The following is a 25,090-nucleotide window of genomic DNA, read 5'->3' as shown; positions in this document are numbered from 1 at the left end:
TGTTACACTGAGAAAACAAAGGAAATTTCCCCTCCTCTAGTTATGAATTGAAATTCTTTACTCTGTGAAAGACCATTGTAGTGTAACTTACTGAAGGAGTACTCCAGGGAAAACATTTACAAAAATTGTATTCAACATCAGTAAATTCCTTTCTAAAAGAAATGCCTCTTACTACCCCAATATTTTAGCTGTTGAAGACAGTGAGTAGCTAGCCCAGGAAATCCAAAGGTTCGATCTCCTATCTGTTGTGAGTTAGCTAATCACGACCAAGGTGAAAGGAGGTACTCCAACTGTCTTCAAAACTTTTACATTAGAGAGGGAGAAACTGGCCAGGGTAGCTGTTCCTGATCAAAACCCAGCCTGCTGCTGGTGTATGTTTATGTGGCTTCAGGTGAGGATAGAACTGGGTTGGACTACTAGACTGTGATGATCCCGTCAACCTCATTATCATGAAATAAAAACAAGAAATGCTGGAAATATTCAGCAGGTCTGGCAGCATCTGTGGAGAGAGAAGCAGAGTTAAAGTTTCAGGTCAGTGACCCTTCATCAGTTCTGAAACGTTAACTCAGCTTCTCTCTCCACAGATGCTGCCAGACCTGCTGAGTATTTCCAGCATTTCTTGTTTTTATTTCAGATTCCCAGGATCGGCAATATTTTGCTTTTTTTTGCTTTTATCATTATCATGAAAGCTTTGCGACCTCCAAGATTTTGATCACTGACAAGACCATTTCTAATCACTTCCCCTTCTTCTTCCACATCCACTTTTTGTCTATATTAGCCTCACTCACTGCCCTTTCAAAAAAGAACCCAGCTCCCTCACCAACATCCATTTAATTACAAATTGCCTTTTCTCTAATTGATATCTCTTCTACTGTTGATCTGCTCATCCATTCTCTTGCTTCTCCACCCCATCGAGTCTAGTTGTCATCCACCCCTGTTATTTCCATTGAGGGAATGTATTCAACTCAAATCATCCCCATTTCAGTAATTGAAAAGATCGAGAATGGTATCTCCCTTCACTTCAGATATAGTGTTAATTCAATCAGACACTTCGGCCAGAAATTTCCCAGCCTGTTGGAGGCACATTCCCTTGTGGGCAGGATGGGGAAGTTCAGAAATTGACATCAAGGGAGCCCCCTTGGATCAGTTGGTTAAGTAATTAAGAAGTATTTGAGGTAGTTAAGAAGACAATTAAAACTTGTTTTAACCCTGAATCTGGATTTCCCAGCCAGGGGACTTGTTTACTGGATCACTGAGGCGAGTGCATAGCGGGAAGAGCTTCCTCAGTGAAACTGACAAGCTGGGAAAGCTTGATCAGTTACACTGAAGAGCTCCAGTCATGCCCATCGAGAACACTGATGTTCAAAGCATTTCTTCAATCAGTGCTATCACTGCTTGACAGGTGATTGCCAACTTCTTGGAAGGCACTTCACTCACCTTCAGCTACACATTCCTGCTGTCAGCCTTCACTATGGCATGGGAGCAGTTAATGCAGCTCCACCTTCCACCCCTATTGAGGGTCAAGAGCAGAGGCCACACCACCAGCAACAGCTCTAGCAGCAACAGGAGTAACACCAGCTGCCTTTACCTCAGCCGCATGCCCCTCCAGAGGGCAGATAGGATGGACAGGGATCCAACTGGAAGGAAGCGAGACACCAACATAGGGTCTACAGGCAGAGGATTGGGTCTCTCAACATGTCTGGGCAGCAGTGCCTCTTGGGGCTCAGGCACTCATGGCAGGTCACTGCTGACATCTGCAACCACCTAGAACAAGACCTCTTTCCCAGTGGACCAGGTGGGCACACATTACCAATGGATGATAAAGTGCTTGTCACTGGAGGACCACCCTTGACTTCTGCAAGGAAAGCAGAGAGGTGTGATTGTTCAGAATGGTTTGTGTGGAGAGGAGCGAAGGACACCATTTGTGGAGGGTAACTGTGAGACATGGGTGTAAGAGGGCAATAGGCTGAGGGCAAGTGTGAGTGTTGGCTGTTTGGGTGGGGTATGAGGTGCCTGCAGGGAGAGGAATGTGTGGAGCTGCAAGATGTGTTGACCTGAGATGTGCTGTGCAGGAGAATTCTAGACAAGTCAGAGTGTGGGGATTGGCACCTGAAAGTGTTATGCCACTCACCTGTCATGCTCTCCTGAGGGCCTAGATCCTTGGTGCCCTGTCTCCAGGTTAGAGGGAGAACACACCTGCTGCTGAATTCCTTGACCACTTCTACCCACGCCTTCGTGGTTGGAGAGGTTGTACTCTTCCTCCTGTTCTTGGAAGAGCTCACCTCACTGTAGCCCCTCAGATCCCACGGCTGGACCTCTGGTAAGAGTGAGAGACCTGTGGGGAGGTGGAGGAGGGGGGTTGATAGGGGGGAAGCCTTCTCAGGTCTTCTTTCCATTCCTATGGTTGCTGCAACTCAAAAATCCAAGTATTGGTGACTCCTTGTAACCCATGCTATGTCCCTTCTAATTAGAAATCCTTCCTTTGATACAATGGACGCAACATCCTGCCCTCCATCCTAATTGATTAGGGAGCCTGGAAGTGGGCTGATAATTAGTTTCCCCTGGGAAAGAGCAATGGCCGGGCGTGCAAATCACTAAATCAGGTTCCTGACCCAAAAATGGTTCCACTGTTCTGGCAGGGACCAAGGTGAGAGGATTCTGCCCTTCCTCTGTCATGGCAACCCACCATCTTGGTTCTTCATTTACATTCAGACATGGTTCAATGGTATGCTACACAATAGACCACATGTATCTTGGAGTGACTGGATATTTATTGTGGTTGGTACTTCATACAGGCCTGGCAGTTAATCCAGAAGTGTTCGTAGAAAATAATATTACCTAATCAGACTGCAGTACCCAGGTGATACTAGAGTTAGTGTACTTGGAGCATACTATAGTACCAGGTGGAGGTGAAATTTTCTGGGTCAACACCTTTGGAGACATACAACAAAGGACAAAAAGACACTTGGAGGTTTGCTGCTTTGCCCACACACTGTCATGCGCGACTCACTCAAGTTCATTGTCATTCATAGCAATAAATCTGAACAAGTCATCTGTGCAGTGGTTCCTGAGTAATCGTAAAAATTGCAATTAAAAAGATAGTCAGGTTTGCGACTTGGAGCCTGATGAGCAATAAAACACTGATCTTAATCAATGTTTAACGACAATTAGACTTTTGGCATTAAAAGAACACAACTGCACCTAAGTAGCGGAACGATAGGCACTATATTACAGGGTAAAATTCTCATCCTTTTTTTCAGATTCTTCTGTGGCCTTGCTCCTCCCTATCTCTGTAACCTCCTCCAGCTCTACAACCCTCTGAGATCTCTGCACTCCTCCAATTCTGGCCTCCTACGCATCCCCAATTTTAATCACTCCACCATTGGTAGCCGTGCCTTCATTTGCCTAGGCCCTAAGCTCTGGAATTTCCTCCCTAAACCTCTCTATTTCCTTTTCCTTCTTTTCGAGGCTCTTTAAAACCTTCCTCTTTGACTAATCTTTTGGTCATCTGTCCTAATGTCTCCATATGTTGCTCGGTGTCAAATTTTGTTTAATAATGCTTCTGTGAAGCACCTTGGGACATTTTACTATGTTAAAGGTGCAATATAAATGCAAATTATTGTTTTTGGAGTGTAAAACCAGCATTCCTAACAATCCAGTGGTTTCCCGCTGGGATGATTAGGTTAAAATTTCTCCCGTGACTCTGGAGAGATTTTTCTGTATTAAAAATGACTGCCTTTACACTTTTATTTAAGTTTGATACAGAAATTTACATTGAACAATATGTTGAATAACACAGGAAGTTACATGCTTGTGTACATTTTTAATAATCTTCAGATATTATGTCAGATGAAAAGAGAAAGAGACTACTTTGAATAAAAAGTACTTTCCATCCTCTTTAGGAAATGAATATTCCAGATGTGATCTGCACACTTTAACCTGACAAAAAATCCTCATTTCAGGTACACTGTCGACGACTGGCCACTCCACCAATTATGTCATAGCTGTGGAATTACCAACCAATAAGTCACAGAGACATTGGATCAAGCAAGGGGTGGCATTAATCTGTGCCCTGGATTATTGAAAAGTAGCAAGCAACAGAAATCAGCTTCCTCAGCTCTTATCCCTGACAGGTCCAGAACTAAAATATGCACCTTAATTTCAAGAGAACTGTTCTTTATCATGCATTTTTCATTTTCATTTTACAAATATATTTACTTTGACATAGGCTCTGAAATTCCCCTTTTAATGAAAAAAATGAGAAAGTTGTGATAAACAACTGACGAAAGAAATTGCAAGAACAATGACTTTGAAATGCTACAGTTTCTGAGAGTGCATTTTGGTAGTGAGTCTTCTCATTAAAGGAGGAATTTTCACCCCTATCATTACATATTAATTCAACAAATCTGAATCTGTGTGATACAGAATGCATCCAACACACAGTGGCCACTCAATTATTCACTGTCAACCCTTGCTGTTTAGTCTGTTCTACTCTTGTGTACAGCAGGTAGGGGTAACATTATAAACATTGATGGGATGTTAGATTTGTGGTTGTGTTTCATTTACAATGATTCTCCAATTTTGCATTTTGATATGCTGATTCCTAGTTTAAAAAAACTACTTTTAAAAATTTGCCAAGTATTTTCTTGCTCAACTAAAGCCAAATTTAATACAACACTGGACGTATAAGCTGCACTTTTGTGCATGTTTTTACACCCACTTACACAATCGAATGTCTTAATATCGTATGTACTAGCATCGCTTACTGAGTTTTTACTGAAATTGCAATCGTAATGTAGTAGGTGATTTACAGTGTGATTCTGCATATTGTTTTTAAGGCGACTTTAATTTAGGGAATAAATGCACTTTTCCAAAGAAATGTTCCTTTTTTAGCTTTGTACTGATTGGATATTGGATGAATGAAAGTTTCAAAAGATGTTTTAAATGTAGCGCACAGATGTTGCACAGTTAATACCATACCACTTAAGGACATCAGGGGATTGTATCATCTTCAATGAATATCCCTTTTCTATTTCTTTAGGATGGATATTTTTCCCCATCTAGGCTTTGGTTAGCCAGTATAACCTTCTCTTACTGTGTCAGCTGTGGCTCAGTTGGTAGCACTCTTATACCTGCGTCAGGAAGGTTGTTGGTTCAAGTCCCATTCCAATAACTTAGGAACGAAATCAAGACTAACACTCTAGTGCAGTACTGAAAGAGCACTACATTATGAGAGGTGCCATCTTTCAGATAAGATGTTAAATTGAGACCCTCTTGGGTGGATATAAAAGATCTCATGGCACTATTTGAAGGAAGAGCAGGGGAGTTTTCCTGGCTAATAATTATCCCTCACTAAAACAGAATATCTGGTCATTATCACATTGTGCAAATTAGCTGCTGTATTTCCCACGTTACAACAGTGATCACAGTTCAAAAATACATCTTTGGCTGTAAAGCACTTTGGAATATCCTGAGGCTGTGGCAGATGCTACATAAATGCAAGTCTTTCTTTCCCCTTTCTGAGAGGACAAGCATTCCCAGGACAATTGTCATTGCCACACTGAAGCCCAAGTGCAAGGAGGTATTCAGGTACAGCCAAAAGTGTTTCTGTCTCTGGGACCTGTGCAACATTCCAGTATGCTGTACACACAAGGAATCTCATTGTCACGCTGCTTTATAAACTAGAAGTTTGGCCCTTTCTGCACCTGAGTTTGAAATTCCCTCATTTACATATAAGAGCTAGTGGCACTGCAATTTCAAGTTTTCCATTTCTACTCCAGCCTTTCTGAATTTTGCTCCCTGCACAGATTGCAATCAAGTTCAATGCACATTTCAGGATCAGTATCTCAGCTTTCACCTGGACAAGGTGCAACCCATTAGCCTGAACATTGCCTTAATTAACTTCAGACCTTGCTTTCGCCGCCATTCTCTTTACAGTAACAAATGCTCGGAGCATTGGCTAGATTTGATGGCATCAGAGAGACTGACATTTTTCCTGTTGAACCACAAGTCTGGTGGGTGGGGTCTGTGCCCAACTGTTGGCCATGGGATCTTTCACACCCATTTGAAAATCCGGACAGGGCCTTGATTTAACATCATCTGAAAGTTCCCGTCTCTTAAAATGCAGCACTCCATCATGCTGCACTGCAACATCAGCCTGGATTATGTGACTCTCCCCTCCCCTCAGAGGGACTTGAATAAACAACCCTCTGGGTTGAATTTTATCAGAGGCCACATGAAAGCAGCAGCCTTCTGACACGGAAGTGTCGCCGCACAGGCCCCACGATAGTGCGCGTGCAGGCTGATTTAAATGGAGGGAACGGAGCGGCCACCCCCAATAATGTAGAGGGGGGGGGGGGGCCGCTGCGTCCCCGGCAACGGCATCAGGCGTCAGCGTGCAGGTACTGGCGCCATTTTTAAAGGGCTTCAAGCCCTTAGCAAAAATTTACATTTTTAAAGGGATATTAGATTTCATTTGCTTTTAATAAATAATTCGAAGACCGAGGCCTTTTCCCACCCACCCCCATGATCTTTTCATTGCCCTATATTCAGAAAATTTATTTCATTCCTGACCCAAACTTTCCCCCCACCCCCCAATCTTCTCACATTTGCCCTTCAACCCCTTCCCACCATCCTCACAGCCAATAAAAAGTGTTTTCCCCACTCCCCCACCCCTCCTGCCTCGATAATGTTATTCCTCCCCCCTCCCCACTGGTGTCTCACCTCGGAACTCCAATGGAGCATCTTACGGGCCTCCCTGCGATGACCCGTGGCATCAAAGGGCAGGTAAAATTCAGCCCTCTCTTCAGAGGGGGAAATGCTACTACTGAATCAAGGTCAGCAGTCAGCATTGGCAAACAACTGACTATTAGTGGGCATCACAGCCAAATCTGGTCGCATCCTGACACTAAATCCACACAAGTGCACCATTCCAATGGGAGTTACTAGGTAATGATTAGATGCAGGAACCCTGTAATCCTCTTCAATTGTTACCTGGATGATGCACATTGCATAGAAATGATAAAACAGGCTTTGTTTTCTTTCTTCAGGAACATTACTTGCAGTGAATAATGGAGGTTCATTAATACCTTTCCATTAAGGTACTCTCTTTAAGACAAAACAATATGTGCAGTCTTTGGTTTCTAGTTGTTTGACTGCCCTAGGGTAGTGTTCGTTACAAAAGTAAAATGGCTCTACATTTACGTGGCTTCCTTTTTCTACCCATTTTCTCCCTTCCTGTCCTGAAGATACTGTTTCTGGGGTATGGGTCCATGGACAGTGACCTGATACATTACATGTGAATGTTGCCTGTCAATTTGACTGTGGAGGGCATCACAGCCTAGTCTGAAATAAAAACAAGAAATGCTGGAATCACTCAGCAGGTCTGGCAGCATCTGTGGAAAGAGAAGCAGAGTTAACGTTTCAGGTCAGTGACCCTTCTTCGGAACTGACAAATATTAGAAAAGTCACAGATTATAAGCAAGTGAGGTGGGGGTGGGGCAAGAGATAACAAAAGGAGAAGGTGTAGATTGGACCAGGCCACATAGCTGACCAAAAGGTCACGGAGCAAAGGCAAACAATATGTTAATGGTGTGTTGAAAGACAAAGCATTAGTACAGATTAGGTGTAAAATCTGATCTGCCCTCAGAAAAGGCCTGCATGTATACACTTTCTGGCAGATAGAATAACAATCAGGAGCATGAACCCTTGCTGGAATTCACTGCCAGGAATGGTGGTGGAGGCAGAAACCCTCAATTCTTTTAAAAGGTACCTGGACATGCAACTGAAGTGGTGTAACCTGCAAGGCTATGGACCAAGTGCTGGAAGGTGGGATTAGATTGGGCAGCTAGTTTTTTCGGCTGGCATGGACACGATGGGCTGAATGGCCTCCTTCCGTGCCATAATTGTCCTATGGTATTGCCCCTCACCAATCCAGCGGTCCAGGCCAATTATGTCGCGACTGTTAAATCACTGGGTGGTTAGAATATAAAAAATCCTCTGCCATTAAGTGTTGCTGAAGCAAAGCACATCAACCATTTTAAAACAGAAAGACGCTTGTTATAAAAATATAAATATAATAAAGGATATGGGAGCAAGCAGGAGAACAAGGTTTTCATGTGGAGAAACAGTTGGACACTCAATGACTTGCCTGTTTCTGTACTATAATCTCCTAAAATGTGACAGTAAGAAAGACTTGCACTTACATAGCGCCTTTCATAAACTCAAGAATATTCCAAAACACTTTACAGCCAGTGAAGTACTTTTGACGAGTAGTTAGTTATAATGTAGGAAACCGGATCGCGAAATTGCTAACAGCAAGCCCCCACAAACAGCAATGTGATAATGATTAATCTATTTTTGAGTGATGTTGCTTGAGGAATGAAAATTGTTCAGGGATATCGGTAAGAGCTTCCCCTGCCGGGATGGTGCCGGGGAATATTTTACATCCACCTGCGAGCACAGACGGGGTCTCACTTTAAAATTGCAGCCAACAGTGCAGCACTCCCTTTTTACACGTTCAATACTCGATTTTAAAACAGCGTAATCCACCAGTCTCAAATTGCAAACGTAAAAACATTCTAAAAAGAATACAGCCTTGAACTGCATGGGACAGCACCAAATGTACACAAATATCCGTAAATGCTGCACAAGTTCTTCACTGAAACGTGGTGCGAGTGCGGACGAACTCTAATGCACATGCGCAATAATTGCCAAACACCCGCACTACAGCTCCCAGAATGCCAAGGGAGCGACACAGGTACGTGTTTGCGTCACGGTGCGTGCCGCCATTACTTGCTGTCTGGGAGCGCGGAGTAAAGTGGCCGGGGCCCGAGGCTGAGACCGACACCGAGCACAAGGTTGCCGGATAGCGAGGTAAGCAGCAGCCGGCCCGAGGTAAGGGGCAGCAGGCCCTTGGGACTGGAGTACGGGGAACTTACAGCGTAAACCTGCAGAGCCGCTGTGGGGGTCGGTCGGCCGGCCCTCGGTTAGCGGGAAAGAGAGCGAGGCCTGGCGGGGACAGGGAGCCCGTGGTAAACAGAGCCACGGCCAACACGTGGCTGAAACCGCAGGCTGAGGGGTTTGGGGATCCCTGGGTGAGGTGGGAGGGAACAGGCCTCTTGAGAATATATAAGAAAAATGGGAAAAAGCGAAGAGGAGGAGAGTTAGGGTGAGCAGGACCTGAGAGGCGGGAGGAGATGGGGGGGGGGGAAAGAGAGGAGGAGCGGGAGGAGGAGATGGGGGGGGGGAAAGAGAGGAGGAGGAGATGGGGGGGGGGGAAAGAGAGGAGGAGCGGGAGGAGGAGATGGGGGGGGGAGAGAGGAGGAGCGGGAGGAGGAGATGGGGGGGGGGAGAGAGGAGGAGCGGGAGGAGGGGAGGGGGAGAGAGGAGGAGCGGGAGGAGGGGAGGGGGAGAGAGGAGGAGCGGGAGGAGGGGAGGGGGAGAGAGGAGGAGCGGGAGGAGGAGATGGGGGGGGGAGAGAGGAGGAGCGGGAGGAGGAGATGGGGGGGGGAGAGAGGAGGAGCGGGAGGAGGAGATGGGGGGGGAGAGAGGAGGAGCGGGAGGAGGAGATGGGGAGGGGGAGAGAGGAGGAGCGGGAGGAGGAGATGGGGGGGGGGGGAGAGGAGGAGTGGGAGGAGGAGATGGGGGGGGAGAGAGGAGGAGCGGGAGGAGGGGAGGGGGAGAGAGGAGGAGCGGGAGGAGGAGATGGGGAGGGGGAGAGAGGAGGAGCGGGAGGAGGAGATGGGGAGGAGGAGATGGGGAGGAGCGGGAGGAGGAGATGGGGAGGAGCGGGAGGAGGAGATGGGGAGGAGCGGGAGGAGGAGATGGGGAGGGGGAGAGAGGAGGGAGCGGGAGGAGGAGATGGGGAGGGGGAGAGAGGAGGAGCGGGAGGAGGAGATGGGGAGGGGGGGAGAGGAGGAGCGGGAGGAGGAGATGGGGGGGGAGAGAGGAGGAGCGGGAGGAGGAGATGGGGGGGGAGAGAGGAGGAGCGGGAGGAGGAGATGGGGGGGGGGAGAGAGGAGGAGCGGGAGGAGGAGATGGGGGGGGGAGCGGGAGGAGGAGATGGGGGGGGGAGCGGGAGGAGGAGATGGGGGGGGGAGAGAGAGGAGGAGATGGGGGGGGGAGAGAGAGGAGGAGATGGGGGGGGGGAGAGAGAGGAGGAGATGGGGGGGGGAGAGAGAGGAGGAGATGGGGGGGGGGAGAGAGAGGAGGAGATGGGGGGGGGAGAGAGAGGAGGAGATGGGGGGGGAGAGAGAGGAGGAGATGGGGGGGGGAGAGAGAGGAGGAGATGGGGGGGGGAGAGAGAGGAGGAGATGGGGGGGGGGAGAGAGAGGAGGAGATGGGGGGGGGAGAGAGAGGAGGAGATGGGGGGGGGAGAGAGAGGAGGAGATGGGGGGGGGAGAGAGAGGAGGAGATGGGGGGGGGGAGAGAGAGGAGGAGATGGGGGGGGGAGAGAGAGGAGGAGATGGGGGGGGGAGAGAGAGGAGGAGATGGGGGGGGGAGAGAGAGGAGGAGATGGGGGGGGGAGAGAGAGGAGGAGATGGGGGGGGGAGAGAGAGGAGGAGATGGGGGGGGGAGAGAGAGGAGGAGATGGGGGGGGGAGAGAGAGGAGGAGATGGGGGGGGGAGAGAGAGGAGGAGATGGGGGGGGGAGAGAGAGGAGGAGATGGGGGGGGGAGAGAGAGGAGGAGATGGGGGGGGGGAGAGAGAGGAGGAGATGGGGGGGGGGAGAGAGAGGAGGAGATGGGGGGGGGGAGAGAGAGGAGGAGATGGGGGGGGGAGAGAGAGGAGGAGATGGGGGGGGGAGAGAGAGGAGGAGATGGGGGGGGGAGAGAGAGGAGGAGATGGGGGGGGGAGAGAGAGGAGGAGATGGGGGGGGGAGAGAGAGGAGGAGATGGGGGGGGGAGAGAGAGGAGGAGATGGGGGGGGGAGAGAGAGGAGGAGATGGGGGGGGGAGAGAGAGGAGGAGATGGGGGGGGGAGAGAGAGGAGGAGATGGGGGGGGGAGAGAGAGGAGGAGATGGGGGGGGGAGAGAGAGGAGGAGATGGGGGGGGGAGAGAGAGGAGGAGATGGGGGGGGGAGAGAGAGGAGGAGATGGGGGGGGGAGAGAGAGGAGGAGATGGGGGGGGGAGAGAGAGGAGGAGATGGGGGGGGGAGAGAGAGGAGGAGATGGGGGGGGGAGAGAGAGGAGGAGATGGGGGGGGGAGAGAGAGGAGGAGATGGGGGGGGGAGAGAGAGGAGGAGATGGGGGGGGGAGAGAGAGGAGGAGATGGGGGGAGTGGAGAGGAGGAGATGGGGGGAGTGGAGAGGAGTGGAGAGGAGTGGGGGGGGGAGTGGAGAGGAGTGCGGGGGGGGAGTGGAGAGGAGTGCGGGGGGGGAGTGGAGAGGAGTGCGGGGGGGGAGTGGAGAGGAGTGCGGGGGGGGAGTGGAGAGGAGTGCGGGGGGGGAGTGGAGAGGAGTGCGGGGGGGGAGTGGAGAGGAGTGCGGGGGGGGAGTGGAGAGGAGTGCGGGGGGGGAGTGGAGAGGAGTGCGGGGGGGGAGTGGAGAGGAGCGGGGGGGGGGGGGAGTGGAGAGGAGCGGGAGGAGGTGGGGGGGGGAGCGGGAGGAGGTGGGGGGGGGGAGCGGGAGGAGGTGGGGGGGGGAGCGGGAGGAGGTGGGGGGGGGGGAGCGGGAGGAGGTGGGGGGGGGGGAGCGGGAGGAGGTGGGGGGGGGAGCGGGAGGAGGTGGGGGGGGGGAGCGGGAGGAGGTGGGGGGGGGGAGCGGGAGGAGGTGGGGGGGGGGGAGCGGGAGGAGGTGGGGGGGGGGGAGCGGGAGGAGGTGGGGGGGGGGAGCGGGAGGAGGTGGGGGGGGGGAGCGGGAGGAGGTGGGGGGGGGAGCGGGAGGAGGTGGGGGGGGAGCGGGAGGAGGTGGGGGGGGAGCGGGAGGTGGGGGGGGCAGAGAGGGGGAGCGGGAGGAGGTGGGGGGGGAGCGGGAGGTGGGGGGGGGAGAGAGGGGGAGCGGGAGGAGGTGGGGGGGGGAGAGAGGGGGAGCGGGAGGAGGTGGGGGGGGGAGAGAGGGGGAGCGGGAGGAGGTGGGGGGGGGGAGAGAGGGGGAGCGGGAGGAGGTGGGGGGGGGAGAGAGGGGGAGCGGGAGGAGGTGGGGGGGGGAGAGAGGGGGAGCGGGAGGAGGTGGGGGGGGGGAGCGGGAGGAGGTGGGGGGGGGGAGCGGGAGGAGGTGGGGGGGGGAGAGCGGGAGGAGGTGGGGGGGGGGAGCGGGAGGAGGTGGGGGGGGGGGAGCGGGAGGTGGGGGGGGCAGAGAGGGGGAGCGGGAGGAGGTGGGGGGGGAGCGGGAGGTGGGGGGGGCAGAGAGGGGGAGCGGGAGGAGGTGGGGGGGGAGCGGGAGGTGGGGGGGGGAGAGAGGGGGAGCGGGAGGAGGTGGGGGGGGGGAGAGAGGGGGAGCGGGAGGAGGTGGGGGGGGGGAGAGAGGGGGAGCGGGAGGAGGTGGGGGGGGGAGAGAGGGGGAGCGGGAGGAGGTGGGGGGGGGAGAGAGGGGGAGCGGGAGGAGGTGGGGGGGGGGAGAGAGGGGGAGCGGGAGGAGGTGGGGGGGGGAGAGAGGGGGAGCGGGAGGAGGTGGGGGGGGGAGAGAGGGGGAGCGGGAGGAGGTGGGGGGGGGAGAGAGGGGGAGCGGGAGGAGGTGGGGGGGGAGAGAGGGGGAGCGGGAGGAGGTGGGGGGGGGAGAGGGGGAGCGGGAGGAGGTGGGGGGGGGAGAGGGGGAGCGGGAGGAGGTGGGGGGGGGAGAGGGGGAGCGGGAGGAGGTGGGGGGGGGAGAGGGGGAGCGGGAGGAGGTGGGGGGGGGAGAGGGGGAGCGGGAGGAGGTGGGGGGGGGGAGAGGGGGAGCGGGAGGAGGTGGGGGGGGGGAGAGGGGGAGCGGGAGGAGGTGGGGGGGGAGAGGGGGAGCGGGAGGAGGTGGGGGGGGGAGAGAGAGGAGGAGGTGGGGGGGGGAGAGAGAGGAGGAGATGGGGGGGGGGAGAGAGAGGAGGAGATGGGGGGGGGAGAGAGAGGAGGAGATGGGGGGGGGAGAGAGAGGAGGAGATGGGGGGGGGAGAGAGAGGAGGAGATGGGGGGGGGAGAGAGAGGAGGAGATGGGGGGGGGAGAGAGAGGAGGAGATGGGGGGGGGAGAGAGAGGAGGAGATGGGGGGGGGAGAGAGAGGAGGAGGTGGGGGGGGGAGAGGGGGAGCGGGAGGAGGTGGGGGGGGGAGAGGGGGAGCGGGAGGAGGTGGGGGGGGGAAGAGGGGGAGCGGGAGGAGGTGGGGGGGGGAAGAGGGGGAGCGGGAGGAGGTGGGGGGGGGAGAGGGAGGAGGTGGGGGGGGAAGAGGTGGGGGGGGGAGAGAGGGGGAGCGGGAGGAGGTGGGGGAGGGGAGCGGGAGGAGGTGGGGGGGGGAGCGGGAGGAGGTGGGGGGGGGAGAGGGGGAGCAGGAGGTGGGGGGGGGAGAGGGGGAGCAGGAGGTGGGGGGGGGAGAGGGGGAGCAGGAGGTGGGGGGGGGGAGAGGGGGAGCAGGAGGTGGGGGGGGGGAGAGGGGGAGCAGGAGGTGGGGGGGGGGAGAGGGGGAGCAGGAGGTGGGGGCGGGGAGAGGGGGAGCAGGAGGTGGGGGCGGGGAGAGGGGGAGCAGGAGGTGGGGGGGGGGAGAGGGGGAGCAGGAGGTGGGGGGGGGGGGAGAGGGGGAGCAGGAGGTGGGGGGGGGGGAGAGGGGGAGCAGGAGGTGGGGGGGGGGAGAGGGGGAGCAGGAGGTGGGGGGGGGGGAGAGGGGGAGCAGGAGGTGGGGGGGGGGGAGAGGGGGAGCAGGAGGTGGGGGGGGGGGAGAGGGGGAGCAGGAGGTGGGGGGGGGGAGAGGGGGAGCAGGAGGTGGGGGGGGGGAGAGGGGGAGCAGGAGGTGGGGGGGGGGGAGGGGGAGCAGGAGGTGGGGGGGGGGGAGGGGGAGCAGGAGGTGGGGGGGGGGAGGGGGAGCAGGAGGTGGGGGGGGGGGAGAGGGGGAGCAGGAGGTGGGGGGGGGAGAGGGGGAGCAGGTGGGGGGGGGGGGAGAGGGGGAGCAGGAGGTGGGGGGGGGGAGGGGGGTAGCAGGAGGTGGGGGGGGGAGAGGGGGAGCAGGAGGTGGGGGGGGGGGAGAGGGGGAGCAGGAGGTGGGGGGGGGGGAAGAGGGGGAGCAGGAGGAGGAGGTGGGGGGGGGAGGAGGAGGTGGAGGTGGGGAGGGGGAGGAGGAGGTGGGGGGGGGGAGCGGGAGGAGGAGGTGGGGGGGGGGGAGCGGGAGGAGGAGGTGGGGGGGGGGAGCGGGAGGAGGAGGTGGGGGGGGGGGAGCGGGAGGAGGAGGTGGGGGGGGGGGAGCGGGAGGAGGAGGTGGGGGGGGGGGGAGCGGGAGGAGGAGGTGGGGGGGGGGGAGCGGGAGGAGGAGGTGGGGGGGGGGGAGCGGGAGGAGGAGGTGGGGGGGGGGGGAGCGGGAGGAGGAGGTGGGGGGGGGGAGCGGGAGGAGGAGGTGGGGGGGGGAGCGGGAGGAGGAGGTGGGGGGGGGAGCGGGAGGAGGAGGTGGGGGGGGGAGCGGGAGGAGGTGGGGGGGGCGGGAGGAGGTGGTGGGGGGGGAGCGGGAGGAGGTGGTGGGGGGGGAGCGCGAGGAGGTGGTGGGGGGGGAGCGGGGGGGTAAGAGGAGGAGTAGCGGGGGGGAGAGGGGGAGGAGGAGCGGGGGGGGGGAGAAGAGGAGGAGGAGGAGCTGGGGGAGGGGAGAGGAGGAGGAGGAGCTGGGGGAGAGGAGGAGCAGGGGTTGAGGAGGAGCGGGGGTGTGGGATAGGAGGAGCGAGGGTGGAGAGAGGGAGGAGGAGGGGGAAGCGGGAGAGGGGAGGAGGAGGAGCAGGAGGGGGGGTGGGAGGGAGTGTAGGGGGTGCGGCAAGGAGGAGGGGAAGATCGAGCGGGGAGGGAGGGAAGGGGATTGCAAGAGCGAAGGGGGAGGAATGAGCAGTAACGGATGGGTGGGAGGTGTGAAGGAGGAGGGAGCGAGGTGGAGGAAGTGGTAGGAGCGTGGGGGTAGGAGGGAGACAGGGTGTGAGTGGGAGGAGGAGCTTGGGGAGGAAGGGGGCAGGGGAGAGGAGCAGCTGGGGTAGCAATGGGGGGTGTGGTTGAAGTGGTGAGAGCGAGAGGTAGGGGGGTGGAGCAAGGGGGGGAGGGAGGGGAGATGTGAGGGGGAGGGGCAAGTGGGGAGGGAGGTATGGGAGTGAGCAGTAGGTGGGAGCGGAAGGAGCGAGGGAGGTGGAGCGGGGAGGGGATGGATGGGGGGGGAGAAGCGGCTGGGATTGGGGGGGTGGTGGGGGACGAGATGTGACTGGGGGAGTGTGGGGGGGGTTTGGGAGGGGAGGGTGGGTGGGAGATGGAGGAGGGGCCGGGGAGGAAAGGAGGGGTGAGAGGAGCGGCCGAGGGAGGAAGGCCAAGTGGGCGTAGAGGAGTGGCCTGGGGCGGAAGAGGTGCAGCTGGAGGAGGAAGTAGAGGTGGAGCCTGGGGTGGAAGGGTGTTGAGAAGAGTGGCTGGAGTATGGGGGGAGGGGAGGGGAGGGGCCGGGCGATGGAAGTGGCAGGAAAGGAGGGGCGGGGGGATTGGAGGGTGAATGGCGGGGCGGAGGGGAGAAGGATCTGGGGTCTTGGGAGGGAGGAGGAGGGGCTGAGGAAGGGAGGAGCTCATGTTGTACACAGTTGGGACAGGAGGTTTTGAGGATGCTGTTAATGTTGTGCAGCAACTCATTGGAAAGTTTATAGTAATTTTTTATTTAAAATAGCTTGTTTTGATTTAGAGGTACAGCACTGAAACAGGCCCTTCGGCCCACCGAGTCTGTGCCGACCATTAACCACCCATTTATACTAATCCTACACTAATCCCATATTCCTACCACATCCTCACCTATCCCTATATTCCCCTACCACCTTAGAAAATAGGCGACAGGTTTAGATTTAGGATCTGGATCGGTGCAGGCTTGGAGGGCTGAAGGGCCTGTTCCTGTGCTGTAATTTTCTTTGTTCTTTGTTCACCTACCTATACTAGGGGCAATTTATAATGGCCAATTTACCTATCAACCTGCAAGTCGTCTTTCCAAGGTTTTGTTGCTAAGTAGACCCAATTAAGCTAATTTTCCTTTTACCGTCTTTGTGGTGTTCTTTCGACCTGTAAAAGTACTAATTTATTCACTGGTGTGTTCACTTTATTTAACCCAAATTCAGGGGAGAAAACCTCAAAAGCTAGATGTAATGCACTTGAAGTGATAACGCACATGATGAGGCACCTGCCATCTGTGCCCCCTTGAGGGGGTGTGATAGTGACTGGAATGGAAAGGCTTTTATCTGACTTTAGACGTTGTTTCGTGTTGAGCTCTGAATTCAGGCTAAACCCCATCATCGCTGGTACCGCAGAGCAGGCATACAACCCAAGTTGGGTGTTTAGTTGGCTGTTTAATTCCCCACTTGCTGCATTGCAAGCGATGATGGGGCTTACCCTGAGTGTGGGGCTAGGTAATGTTGTCCCTCCTTCTCTCTGTTGTGCAGGTGTTGGTAGAATTTATAGTGCTGCTTTCCTGTGCCCTTTGTTGACAGGGGAGCTGAAACGTGGAGGGCCACACTGTTTTTGTTGGAAATGGGCCAATTTGTAGAGCTGTGCCAGGTGACAAATGGCACTTCTGTCCCAGATTGCTTACTTTCAGTCTGCACAGTAGCTTCGGGCAGGCTTACTGAAAAATAGCAAGCATATAAAGTGAAAGGGAGTTGGTGATAATTGGACTTGAACTTTACTAGCAGCACTGCACTGGCAGTTCATGTCTCTATCAATTTGGTCTTTTCTTTTGATCAAGGGCCAGTGGGGAGTGGGCTGTTGCTTGTGGAACCATCTTATGAATGGAGAATTTCCATTTAGTCCTGCTCTTGTTTACTTCCAACAGATATTGGCAATGATATGTTGTGTGTACAGGTCATGCCCCATGACTTGTGTCAACTTTGGTTTGACAAAAATTACAGATGCTGCTGAGATGAGCTTGCTGCAACGCAGCAGTGCTGGCAATAAGATGCAGTGGCTAACCTCTGACTTGTGGTGTTCAGTAGCCCTTGCTATGCCATGTGTCTGGTTCATAAAGATAATTTGCTGATCTCCCTGCCAGTCTCTTCATGCTGGGTAAGGAGTGTGAGTAGGTGAGCTTTGGGGACCATAGGTTTGTTCCCAAGTTTTGCTGCATTAGCTGATAGTGGGGGAGAGAACACAAAATGGTGTTCCAGCTCCTGATTCTTGCTCCGAATGTGTGTATGCATTTGATAAGGTTATTGTGGAGAACAAAAGCTCATGGTGTAGGGGCTAACATATTGACATGGCTAGAGATTGGCTAGCTATCAGGAAACAGAATAGCATAAATGGGTCATTTTCTGGTTGGCAAGATGTAATGTGTGGTGTGCCACAGGGATTGGTGCTGGGGCCTCAACTTTTTACAATTTATATAAATGTCTTGGATGAAGGGACCAAAGGTATGGTGCTAACTTTGCTGATGACACAAAAGTAGGAAAGTAGGTCGTGCAAAGGACGTAAGGAAGCTACAAAGGGATATAGATAGGTTAGGTGAGTGGGCAAAGATCTGGCAAATGGAGTATAATGTGGGAAATTGTCCATTTTGGCATATTATCTAAATGGTGAGGGATTGCAGAGCTCTGAGATGCAGAGAGATCTGGGTGTCTTAGTGCATGAATCACAAAAGGTTAGCATGCAGGTACAGCATGTAATTAGGAAAGCTGATAGAATGTTATCATTTATTGTGAGGAGAATTGAATACAAAGTTAGGGGGATGATTCTTCTTTGGTCTCCTTGTCTCGAGAGACAATAGGTAAGCACCTAGAGTTGGTCAGTGGTTTGTGAAGCAGTGCTTGGAGTGGTGATAAGGGCCAATTCTAGAGTGACAGACTCTTCCACAGGTGCTGCAGATAAAATTGGTTGTCGAGGCTGTTACACAGTTGGCTGTCCTTGCGCTTCTGTCTTTTTTTCCTGCCAACAGCTAAGTCTCTTCGACTCGCCACTCTTTAGCCCCACCTTTATGGCTGTTTGCACAAGTCTTTAAAGCGGAGACATGGACGGCCGGTGGGTCTAATACCAGTGACGAGCTCGCTGCACAATGAGTCCTTGGGGATCCTGCCATCTTCCATGCGGCTCACATGGCCAAGCCATCTCGAGCGCCGCTGGCTCAGTAGGGTGTATATGCTGAGGATGTTGGCCGCCTCAAGGACTTCTACTTTGGAGATACAGTCCTGCCACCTGATGCCAAGGATTCTCCAGAGGCAGCGAAGATGGAATGAATTGAGACATCGCTTTTGGCTGACAGATGTTGTCCAGGCCTCGCTGCCGTAGAGCAAGGTACTGAGGACACAGGCTTGATACATTCTTGCTTTTGTGTTCCGTGTCAATGCGCCATTTTCCCACACTCTCTTGGCCAGTCTGGTGATAGCAGCGGGCGCCTTTCCCATGCGCTTGTTGATTTCTGCATCTAGAGACAGGTTACTGGTGATAGTTGAGCCTATGTAGGTGAACTCTTGAACCACTTCCAGAGCGTGGTCGCCAATATTGATGGATGGAGAATTTCTGACGTCCTTGTCCCATCGTTTTCGTGAGGCTGATGGTTAGGCCAAATTCGTTGCAGGCAGCCGCAATCCTGTCTTGAGTCTCTGCAGACTGTGTGGGATGTTAATGCAGCATCGTCAGCACAGAGGAGTTCCCTGATGAGGACTTTCTGTACTTTGGTCTTTGCTCTAAGACGGGCAAGGTTGAACAACCTGCTGCCTGATCTTGAGTGGAGGAAAATTCCTTCCTCTGAAGACTTGAGCTATGTGAGAGCAGCAGGGAGAAGAAGCTCCCAAACAGTGTAGGTGTGAGAACACAACCCTGTTTCACGCCACTCAGGATAGGAAAGGGGTCTTGTGAGGCGCCACTATGCTGAATTGTGCTTTTCATATAGTCATGAATGAGGTGATACTTAGTAACTTTGGACATCCGATCTTTGCTGGTAGTTTGAAGAGACCACGTCTGCTGACTAGGTCAAAGGCTTTGGTGAGACCGATGAAAGCAATGTAGAGGGGCATTTCTCCTGTAGCTGGCGAACGGAGAACAGCATGTCAATGGTGGATCTCTCTGCTCGAAAGCCGCACTGTACCTCAGGGTAGACACGCTCAGCCAGCTTCTGGAGTCTGTTTAAAATGACTCAAGCGAAGACTTTTCCCACTATGCTGAGTAGGGAGATTCCGTGGTAGTTGTCGCAGTCGCTGCGGTCACCCTTGTTATAGAGGGTGATAATATTGGCATCGCGCATGTCCTGTGGTACTGCTCCTTCGTCCCAGCACAGGCAAAGCAGTTCGTAGAGTGCGGAAAGTATAGCAGGCTTGGCACTCTTGATTATTTCAGGGGTAATGCCGTCCTTCCCAGGGGCTTGTCCACTGGCTAGAGAATCAATGGCATCACTGAGTTCCGATTTTGTTGGCTGTTCGTCCAGCTCATCCATGACTGGCAGAGACTGGGGCTGCATTGAGGGCGGTCTCAGTGACAGCATTTTCCCTGGAGTACAGTTCTAGGTAGTGCTCCACCCAGCGGTCCATTTGCTTGCGTTGGTCAGTGATTGTGTCCCCTCATTTAGACTTGAGGGGGGTGATCTTCCTGATGATTGGCGCAAAAGCTCTCTTAATGCTATCATACATTCCTCTGATGTTTACGGTGTTGGAGGCCAGCTGAATATGACTGCATAGGTGTTGCCAGTAGTCATTTGCGCAGCGCCTGGCTGTTCTTTGTACAGCGCTTCTGGCTGCTTTAAGTGCTACAGATGTTAACTCGCTGGGAGCTTTCTTGTAGTTCAACAGTGCAATGCGCTTAGCGGCTATGACAGGTTCCAGCTCTTCATTATGAGATTGAAACCAGTCTGCATTCTGCTTCACGTTTGCCATAGGTGGTCATCGCTGAGACTTAGATGGCGTCTCTGATATGGGCCCACTTGGTCTCTGCATCCCCTGTGGGAGTGTTTTGAAGGGCTTTTTCAAGTGAAGTTAGAAACTTATGTAACAGCTGTGGATAAGAAATTCTGTTAGTGTTGATGCGCAGGTGGCCCTTCTGCTTGGAGTGATGCAGCTTCTTTGGTTTGAGTCTAACTTTGCTGCACACCAGGGAGTGGTCGGTGTCGCAGTCCGCACTGTGGAAGCTGGGTGTGATTTGAACACTAAAGAGGCTTGCCTTGTGACGATGAGGTCCAGCTGGTGCCAACGGCATGATCTTGTGTGCCTCCATGAAACCTGGTGACAGGGTTTAGTATGAAAGAATGAGTTGGTGATAGGTACACAACTCCAGCAGTCTCTGTCCATTCTCATTCATCCTTCCAATGCCATAGCGCCCAAGGCAGGCGGGCCATGAGTAATGGTCGGCCCCAACCCTGGCATTAAAGTCCCCCAGCAGGAACAAATGTTCGGTATTGGGAATGCTACTAATATTATGGAATTCCTCGTAGAACTGGCCTTTAGCTTCAGTGGGTATATGAATAGGAGGTTAGAGCAAATGAATGCATGGTTGGAGAGATGGTGCAGGAGGGAGGGCTTTAGATTCTTGGATCACTGAGCCTGTTTCTGGCGAAGGTGGGATCTGTATAAGATGGATGGGTTGCACCTGAACCAGAACAGGACCAGCATCCTTGCTGGGAGGCTTGCTCGTGCTGTTGGGGGGTGGGGGGTTAAACTAATTTGGCAGGGGGGTGGGATACAGAGTGGAAGCAGGGGATGATGTACAATCAACTATAAATGTGAAGCTAAGTCAGTCCGGAGGATAGAGTAAATGTAGACCTGTTAAGGCTCAGGCAAATAATGCAAGGCTGGATTGAATCTATTTTAATGCAAGGAGTCTTACTAGTAAGGCAGATGAGTTGAGGGCATTGATTAACACATGGGAATATGATATTATTGCTATCACTGAGACATGGTTGAGGGAAGGGCAGGACTGGCAGTTTAATATCCCAGGGTATAGAATCTTCAGACGTGATAGGGGAGTGGCTAAAAGAGGAGGTGGCATTGCACTGTTGATTAAAGAGACAATTACTGCAGTAAGGAGGGATGATATCCTCGAAGGTTCCTCTAATAAGACCATATGGGTAGAACTTAAAAACAAAAAGGGGGCTATTACTTCGCTGGGAGTGTACTGCAGGCCTCCAAACAGTCAGGCAGTGGTAGAGGAGCAGATATGTAGGCAAATCTCAAGTGCGGTAATAGGGGATTTCAACTTTCCCTATATTAGAGAGGATAGCATTCGTGCAAAAAGCTTAAAAGGGGGCGGAATTCTTCAAGTGCATTCAGGAGAGCTTTTTGAGCTAGCATGTGGGGAGTCCCTCAAGAGGAGTGGTGGTACTGGACTTAATCCTAGGAAATGAAGCCAGACAAGTGGTAGAAGTGGCAGCGGGGGAGCATTTCGGGGATAGTGACAATAACTCTAAGATTGTTATGGAAAAGGACATAGAGGGTCTGGAAATAAGAGTACTGAATTGGGGGTAGGCAGATTTCAATATGATAAAACAGGATCTAGCCAAAGCGAACTGGAAGCAGCTTCTTGCAGGAAAGTCTACATCAGACCATTGGGAGTCATTTAGAAGGGAAATTGTGAGGGTTCAGGTGCAGCATATTCCTGTAAAGGTGAAGAGTAGGACCAACAGGTCAAGGGAACCCTGGATGTCAAGGGATATAGAGGATTGGATAAGGGGGGGAAAAAAGGAGGCTTATGGCAGATTCAGAGTCCTGAAAACAGCAGAGGCCCTAGAAAAGTGTAGGGGGGTACAAAGTAATTAGGAAAGCGAAGAGGGGGCATGAAAAATCACTGGCTGACAAGATAAAGGAAAATCCCAAGGCGTTTTATAAGTATGTTAGGGGCAAGAGGATAACCAGAAAAAAGGTGGGGCCCATTTAGGGATCAAAGAGGCAATCTGTGTGTGGAGCCAGAGGACTTTGGGAAGGTTTTGAACGATTACTTTTCATCTGTGTTCACTATGGAGAAGGACGATGTAGGTGTAGTGATCAGGGAGGAGGATTCTGATATACTTGAACAAATTAGCATTGAAAGGGAGGATGTATTAGCTGTATGAGCGGGCTTAAAGGTGGATAAATCCCCAGGCCCAGATGAGATGTATCCCAGGCTGCTATGTGAGGTAAGGAAGGAGATAGTGGGGCTCTGACACAAATTTTCAGATCCCCTCTGGCCACAGGAGAGGTACCAGAGGATTGGAGGACAGCAAATATACCATTATTCAAGAAGGGTAGCAGGGACAAACCAGGTAATTACAGGCCAGTGAGTCTAATATCAGTGGTAGGGAAATTATTGGAAAAAATTCTGAGGGACAGGATTAATCAGGGATAGTCAGCATGGCTTTGTCAGGGGGAGATCACGTCTAACAAATTTGATTGAATTTCTTGAGGAGGTGACCAGAGGTGTAGATGAGGGTAAAGCAGTTGATGTAGTCTACATGGACGTCAGTAAGGCTTTTGATAAGGTCCCGCATGGGAGATTGGTTAAGAAAGTAAAGGTCCATGGGATCCAGGGTAATTTGGCAAATTGGATTCAAAATTGGCTTCGTGGAGGAGGCACAGGGTGATGGTCGAGGGTTGTTTCTGCGAGTGGAAGCCTGTGACCAGTGGTGTACCGCAGGGATCGGTGCTGGGCCCCTTACTGTTTGTAGTGTACGTTAATGATTTAGACGTGAATATAGGAGGTATGATCAGTAGGTTCGCAGACGATACGAAAATTGGTGTCGTAAATAGTGAGGAGGAAAGCCTTAAACTGCAGGACGATATAGATGGGCAGAGCAGTGCAAATGGAGTTTAATCCTGAGAAGTGTGAGGTGATGCACTTTGGGAGGTCTAACGAGGCAATGGAATATACAGTGGATGGTAGGACCCTAGGGAGTACAGAGGGACCTTGGGGTGCTTATCCATAGATCACTGAAGGCAGCAGCACAGGTAGATAAGGCGGTTAGGAAGGCATATGGGATACTTGTCTTTATTAGCCGAGGTATAGAATATAAGAGCAGGGAGGTTATGATGGAGCTGTATAAAACACTGGTTAGGCTACAGTTGGAGTTCTGTGTACAGTTCTGGGCAGCACACTACAGGAAGGATGTGATTGCACTGGAGAGGGTGCAGAGGAGATTCACCAGGATGTTGCTTGGGCTGCAGCATTTCAGTTCTGAAGACAGACTAGATAGGCTGGGGTTGTTTTCCTTGGAGCGGAGAAGGCTGAGTGGGGACTTGATTGAGGTATGCAAAATTATGAGGGGCATTGATGGGATAGATTGGAAGAAACTTTTTCCCTCAGCGCAGAGGTCAATAACTAGGGGGCATAGATTTTAGGTAAGGGGCAGGAGGTTTAGAGAGGAGTTGAGGAATTTTTTCACCTAGAGGGTGTTTGGAATCTGGAACACACTGCCTGAAGGGGTGGTAGAGGCAGGAACAGTCACGACATTCATTAAATATTTAGATGAGCACTTGAAACGCTATAACATACAAGGCTACGGGTCAAGTGTGGGGAAATGGGATTAATTAGGACGCGTGCTTGATGGTCGGCGCAGTCGCGTTGGGCCGGAGGGCCTGTTTCTGTGCTGTAAGACTCTATGACTAATACCTGGAATGGGCGGGCTGTCTTATGAGGAAAGGTTGGACCGGCTAGGCTTGTATCCGTTGGAGTTTAGAAGAGTAAGAGGTGACTAGGTAGAAACGTGAGATTGAGAGGTCTTGACAAGGTGGATGTGGGAAGGATGTTTCCTATTGTGGGAGAATCTAGAATTAGGGGGTCACTGTTTAAAAATAGGTGTCGCCTATTTAAGACAGATGAAAAAAAATTTCTCTGAGGGTTGAGAGTCTTTGGAACTCTTCCTCAAAAGGCAGTGGAAGCAGAGTCTTTGAATATTTTTAAGGCAGAGGTAGATAGATTCTTGATGAGCATGGGGGTGAAAGGTTATTGGGGGTAGTTGGGTATGTGGAGTTGAAGTTACAATCAGATCAGCCATGATCTTGAATGGCAGAGCAGGCTCAAGGGGCCAAGTGACCTACTCCTGCTCCTAATTCGTATGTGTTTGTGAGAGAACATCAGGTGATGGCTAGGATGCTTCCCAGTTGAATACTTCCACTTGGGGCCCAAGGAACTGAATTCCCATCGGCATCTTGACAGGGGTGAGGGGAAGTTAAAATAAGATGGGCAGTGTTTGGATCTCTGAGTGAGTGTTAGAAACTTGCTGCTGAGTGTTGTAGCCTTTGCAGTAAAATAGTTTGAGAGTTGTCCGTTTTTGGTTTGGCGTCCCAAATACGTATAGACGACTGTCACTGAGATCTTTCTAGAACAGTTCTTTTCAGGCGACGTTGAAGATCAATTTGGCAGGCTTTCCACAAGAAATGTGGCAACAGGGGTTTCTGGCAGGCCTTCCAGGAGGAATGTAGCATCAATTTCTCTATTTCTTCCACTTGACCCTCAGGAAGTTCTCAGAAATGGAAAAGGCTGAGCTGGGTTTTGTCCTTGGCAGGTTGATTTTTTTTAAAATTCTTTCAGAACACTGTCTAAAGCAAAACCAAAAACAATATCTCAAGTCAAGCCTCCTCACCCCTATAAATATTGACCTGTCACTTCTCTGCAAATATCTGCCCCAGGTCAAAAAGCCCCCGCTGGGTATTTATCTGAAAACAAGTGGCGTCCAGTAAGAGTTGTTTATAAACCAAGTCCAAAAGACCTTCCGATGACCTCTTTTTTTTAAAAAAATAAATAAAAGCAGTGTCCAGCATCTATGAAATCCTTTTCAGTTTTAAAACCCAAGTCCTCAAGAAAAAATTAACAAAGAAATGGAAGCACTTTCGTAACAATACTTTGAAGGTGCTTGTGACCAGAAGTAGCATTGCTTTAAAAGTTACAAACTTGAAGATAGTATATATAACTGCATGCAAATTCAGCTGATTATGTACTGGGTTTCCTGCAGTGTATTTGTCTGAAACCAAAGTCTAATTTCCAGCTGGTCTTCCCTCTGCAGGTTATTTGGAACAAGGACATTGTATTGCTGACG

The 25,090-nt window shown here is 52.6% G+C and overlaps 2 protein-coding genes across 8 annotated transcripts in view; both read left to right on the top strand.

Moving 5' to 3' along the window:
• dnah1 (dynein, axonemal, heavy chain 1) overlaps positions 1-4,849 on the top strand; it is a 697,254-nt gene extending 692,405 nt beyond the window's left edge. Inside the window, exon 78 of the mRNA XM_068051405.1 lies at positions 3,963-4,849. Coding sequence (XP_067907506.1) covers positions 3,963-4,084 — 122 coding nt within the window. The 3' untranslated portion in view covers positions 4,085-4,849. The remainder of the gene's footprint in view (positions 1-3,962) is intronic.
• Positions 4,850-8,789: 3,940 nt separating this feature from the next.
• The window catches only part of LOC137379967 (DDB1- and CUL4-associated factor 1-like), a 134,291-nt gene continuing 117,990 nt past the window's right edge, over positions 8,790-25,090 (top strand). For all 7 annotated transcript variants that reach the window (XM_068051402.1, XM_068051404.1, XM_068051403.1 and 4 more), the window contains exon 1: positions 8,790-8,874. The gene's annotated coding sequence lies outside the window, so the exon portion shown is untranslated. The remainder of the gene's footprint in view (positions 8,875-25,090) is intronic.

The sequence above is a fragment of the Heterodontus francisci genome, chromosome 19 (assembly GCF_036365525.1).
Source record: "Heterodontus francisci isolate sHetFra1 chromosome 19, sHetFra1.hap1, whole genome shotgun sequence".
NCBI classification, from domain to species: Eukaryota; Metazoa; Chordata; class Chondrichthyes; order Heterodontiformes; family Heterodontidae; genus Heterodontus; species Heterodontus francisci.
Note: the sequence above shows the minus strand (reverse complement) of the source record. Positions and strands in the feature narration are given on the sequence as shown.